The following is a 5,360-nucleotide window of genomic DNA, read 5'->3' as shown; positions in this document are numbered from 1 at the left end:
ATTTGTTACCTCTTTCAATTGCCTTGCAAACCCACGCGCCACCAGTATAAAATCATAATCTTTGAAGAACAATTTTAATCTTCATTATTTACATTCCAGCAACACCAAATATAGTATATATATACATATGAAATCGTATAATCGTATAAGCATCTAATATTACAACAATTAATCAATCAACAAATCTCTAATTACAAATCAAACTCACTAAACAGTTCTACTGTACTGTATTTTTTCTAATACCACCATAAAGCTCTTGTCTCTTGTTGTTTCTTCTTGATTTTGTAGAACCTGTTCATTCATAATCACCAATTTATAATTAGTTTAAAATTTCATAGTCCAAGAAATTTCTAACAACAATCACTCTATATCATTGTTTTTAAATCATTACTGATAGTTAGTTATTGAATTAAATTCCACTAAATCAACATATTCAATTTATCATAGAAACTATAGATCCAGGAACAACATACCCAATTTTCTTATTTTATATTTAAATTATTGAATCGAAAATTGGACATATTACATAATGGAAGCATATTTATAACTGGACTATATTAATAAATCAACGAAATTTAACTAAAAACATCAAACAAAAAACAAGTAATGAATCAACAAAAAAATTGCAAACTCAGACAAAGTACATATCTAAATCATATAAAAGAAGGTGATAGAAGAAAATGAGACCTTGAGGAACGATTGATGAAGAAATATTGGAGCAGCGATTAACGACGACGACCTCAAAGCTCCGATTAATGACGAGACCTTGGAGCAGTGACGAACTCGGAGTAGCAATAGAAATAGACGACCTCGGAGTGGTGATTTAATCGTCTACGCTTGTGATTGACTGTTGGTGAGTGACTGAGGAGTAATCGGCGGCTTGCAACTCTTTGTATTTATTAGGGTTTATTTTGATAGTATAGTTGGAATTTTAAGGTTACAAGATAGAGATAAAGGAAGGAAGTTACTAATATACTACTAATAAAAGGTTGAATAATAATATAAAAAAAAGTAAAATTAAACGTGTAACGGTGTAAGGGACCAGTGTTCATTTATTCATGGTTTCTTTGTCCTCAATCTGTTATACAATAAATTTTTATTTATTTAATTTGTTCTAAAACATCATATTTCATAAAGTGTGGTTTCTTATTTATATCCTAAGAAACCATATGAGTTTGTTATATGGTTTCTACACCTAAGAAACCAACTAAGTACATTATATGGTTTCTTATCAATGGTTCCCTTGTCCTATTTTGTAGTAGTGAATTTTCGATCAACAATGCCGGAAACCTCCAGATCGTCCAATTAAGAAAACCTAATGCGCGAATTTCTACAATTACAAAGAGAAAATCAACCACCATTAACGCAACATCCAGAGAAAACATGGAGTTTCGACCTCAATCAAACATTCAGAGAAGGTGAAGCAGAGAATTTCGTTGATGATCTCGATCAGTTTAATGATGATAACATTCAAAACTCAAAAGTTCCAGAAATTCAAATACAAGGTAAAAATCTAAACAAATACTAACCTATTGTTTGTTTTTGCTTAAATTTTTGATTTAATTTTCAATAATTAATGCAGATATTGAAAATCAAGGTGTTTCAAATACATTAGACGATGAAGATCAAGTTATTCCGAACACTTTAGATGAAGAAGGACAACCAGTAGATGAAGACGAAGGTAAAATTCTATAAAAGTTACATATATTATGGCAAAAGTTACATATATTATGGCAAAAGTTACATTGACTATATGTATGAACAAGTATAGGTGAGTTGAAAAGCAGAAACATGCTAGTCTTTGCCCTACTTGATTTACCTAGTCGTGTAGTATATTGTCCTGATTTATTAGAAAGAATTATTTGGCTGTTTGTCGAAGGATTGCTGAAGAATGCAGTTAGTAGAGGTTAGTGAAATCTGTTTTGTTGGTTTGCTGTAAAATTTCATTGAATTGAAATTAAGGACATGTAAGATCAGTAAGCAGAGAATTACAAAAGAAACAGTCCTTATCAATACGATAATTGTTACTAGAAAATGCTAAATATCTCTTATTCTACTAATGCACAGATACAAATCCAAAACCAATAGATACCACTGGTTTAGATATGGAAGGATCATTAGTTGGAGTGGAAAGAGACACTTATCAAGAAATTTATGACTTGTACAGTCTACATGCTTCTACAGTGGGATTTTCAATAAGAAAGCATACAACAAGGTACCGCTTACACACACGTATAGTCACAGAGAAATACTATGTGTGTTCTGCGGAAGGAAAAAGACATACTGCTGCAAAGAAGACAAATATGGTTCTAATGGTTGATGAAGATAACAAGGATTTAAAACAAAGAAAACCACGAAAGTCTCCATTACAAGAACTAACTGCAAGGCAAGCCTAAGAGCAAAAATGAATGATGATGGAAAATTTAAGGTGGTGTCACATGTGTTACAGCATAATCATGAACTAACAAGAAAGCAGTGGCATTATTTGCATCGATCTGAGAGAGAAGTAACAATAGAAAAGGCAGAAGCAATTAAAACAATGAAATCTGCTAGACTTTCAACAATGGACACATATAATTACATGTGTACAGAAGCTAATGGAGAAGAAAACTTGGGGCATAGTGTTGTAGATCACCTCAATTTCTGCTCAAGACTAAGAATGGAACAAATAGAGGCCGGAGATGCTCAGACATTAGTGAACATTCTGATCGAAGAACAAAAAGAAGATCCTAACTTCTATTTTAGAGTGAAATTCGACACAGAAGGTAGAATTTCCAACATTTTTTGGAGAGACGCAATGATGTTAGAGGATTACAAAATATACGGAAATGTTCTTGTATTTGATACAACATACAAAACAAATCGGTATAACCTTATATGTGCTCCTTTTGTTGGAATAGATAACCATTGGAAAAATTGTATGTTTGCATGTGCATTCATAGGCAATGAAAAAACAGAGTCGTTTGTGTGGTTGCTTGAAACCTTTAAAAAATCTATGGAGAATAAAATTCCAACCTCCAAATTCACTGACCAAGACCAGGCTATGGCTCTTGCAATTGAGCAGGTACTACTTTTTCTATTTGAATATCATATTCACTGATTCCAGTCTCATTTTGAGTCATTTTTGTGTTCATAACTTTTATGAATATAAGTATCACTTATGTGAGTATAAATGTTACTTTTGTGAGTAAAAATATCACTGTTGTGAGAATAAGCGTTCAAGTTTAGTGACATGTCACATTCTGAATGCAGGTATTGCCAGACACAAGGCATAGGCTATGCATATGGCACTTAGAACAAAATGCAATGACACGCTTTGGAGCCCTTAAAAGAGATAATGAGTTCAAAAAAATATTCAACAAATGCTTGAAGGGATGTGTGACAGAAACAGAATTTGAAGAAAGATGGAAAGAAATGATACAAAAATTTGATTTGGTTAATCATGCATGGTACCAAAGGGTGTATGATCTAAAGGAAAAATGGTGTCCAGCACTCAGTAAAGATTTCTTCTCGGCAGGAATTCTTTCATCACAAAGAAGTGAAAGTACGAACCATGCAGTAGGATTCAGAGCTAATAAATCAACAACACTGACAGAATTCTATGGCATCTTTGTAAGAACCATAAAAAGATGGAGAAGTGATGAGAAGTATAATGAGTTTACCTGCAGCAAATCAATAGCCTTTACTTCATTGCCACTATCCGGAATGCTAAAGCATGCTGCACAGGTACTTCTATATTCCTTTATTACATATATCTAAGACCTGAAAACAAACAACATAAGCAAATATAAAAATGATACATGCAAAAGAACATGACTGGTAGTAAGTTATTGCTCTAATGTACAGGTTTACACATTGTCTCTGTTTAGAGACTTCGAAGAGGAATTTGGATACTCAATGGCGACCACAGTCCAAATTCTAGGGAGAACTGAAGAAAACATTATTCTTTATGAAGTATCTCTAGAAGAAAAGCCATGGTTTTCCCAACAGGTAAGTTACATACATGAGAGCCAAACTATATGGTGCACTTGCAAGAATTTCGAAGCTTCTGGTTGGCTATGCTATCACTGCCTCAGAATTTTACATCTACATTCTATTACAAGAATTCCGGAGAAGTACATTAGCAAAAGATGGACAAAGCTTGCAAAGTCTGAAGTATGGAATAGAATGGAAAAAAAGGATCCAAAACTCCCATATACACCATGGAGACATACAATGATGAGAAAATATTATAACTTAATCTTAAAGAGTCAAGAAAATGAAAAGGCAAGAGCATTCATGGAGGAAAACTTCAAAAGATGTATGAAAATGGTGGAAGACTTACTTGCGGCTGATGCTTTTACAGAGGAGGTTGCTGCAAGTGATGACAACTCTAATGTGGCAGAGAGTGCTCAGAGTAACAATAATACTACTGCTTCTTCATCAACAAGTACAACCATACCCACTATATTAGACCTTAAGAGAGCTGTAACAAAGGGGAGAAGCAAGAGAGCAAAAGGAGCACTTGAAAAAGGGAAGAAATCAAAGCAAAAACCATTACCAGATCCAAATTCAGAGTTTGGATCGAAGACACCTAATGTGCGACTTTTTTGAACTTGTAGTGAGTTTGGATGAAACAAAATTGCAAACTTTTTTGTAGTGAGTTTATTTTTGTTTTATACTACTATTGACTTTCATACAGAATTTTTTGTAATGAGTTTATTTTTGTGATATGGAATTGCTCATGAATTATGAACATTTATATAATGTTACACTGATACTTAAAAAAGTAATGCATATACTCGCAAAAGTGATGCATATACTGGCAAAAGTGATGAATTTACTAACAAAAGTGATACTAACACTTACAAAAGTAATGCATTTACAGAAAAGTAACACTAATACTCGCAAAAGTAACAATAATACTCACAAAAGTGATGCATCTGCTCACAAAGGTGATACTTTTTACTCACAAAAGAAATATGTCACTCACAAAAGTGATATTTATATTCACAAAAGTGACAATAATAATCACAAAAGTGTCCGTTTTTAAAATGAATAAAATGGTAATATATATATATATGATAAACTTTAAATTTTCATTTAAATCAACAATATTTCTGTATGATGATATATGATACACTTATAAAATAATAATCAGAAATATAAATAAATAAAAATAAGAACAATAGATTACCAACATTTAATCATATATATATATATATATATATATATATATATATATATATATATATATATATATATATATATATATATATATATATATATATATATATATATATATATATATATATATATATATATATATATATAAAATTTGTACAAACATTTTGAAAATATTAACACTAGTTTAAGTGTCA

At 31.5% G+C, this 5,360-nt stretch overlaps 1 protein-coding gene across 1 annotated transcript; it reads left to right on the top strand.

The window, feature by feature from the left end:
• The first annotated feature begins 2,404 nt into the window (after nt 1–2,404).
• On the top strand, nt 2,405–4,593 carry LOC145575527 (protein FAR1-RELATED SEQUENCE 5-like). The gene is made up of 3 exons (XM_081633386.1): nt 2,405–3,064; nt 3,253–3,726; nt 3,847–4,593. The coding sequence occupies exons 1-3, from the start codon at nt 2,405–2,407 to the stop codon at nt 4,591–4,593; spliced, it is 1,881 nt and encodes a 626-aa protein (XP_081489512.1).
• The last annotated feature ends 767 nt before the right edge of the window (nt 4,594–5,360 follow it).

Source organism: Chenopodium album, chromosome 13, assembly GCF_948465745.1.
Source record: "Chenopodium album chromosome 13, dcCheAlbu1.1, whole genome shotgun sequence".
NCBI classification, from domain to species: domain Eukaryota; kingdom Viridiplantae; phylum Streptophyta; class Magnoliopsida; order Caryophyllales; family Amaranthaceae; genus Chenopodium; species Chenopodium album.
This window is presented reverse-complemented; position numbering and strand designations above follow the sequence as displayed.

Coding starts and splice junctions, on each gene's coding strand:
- LOC145575527 (XM_081633386.1), top strand. CDS start 2,405: ATGAATGATGATGGAAAATTTAAGGTGGTGTCACATGTGTTACAGCAT. Junction 3,065..3,252: donor TGGCTCTTGCAATTGAGCAG/GTACTACTTTTT, acceptor TTCTGAATGCAG/GTATTGCCAGACACAAGGCA. Junction 3,727..3,846: donor TGCTAAAGCATGCTGCACAG/GTACTTCTATAT, acceptor TCTAATGTACAG/GTTTACACATTGTCTCTGTT.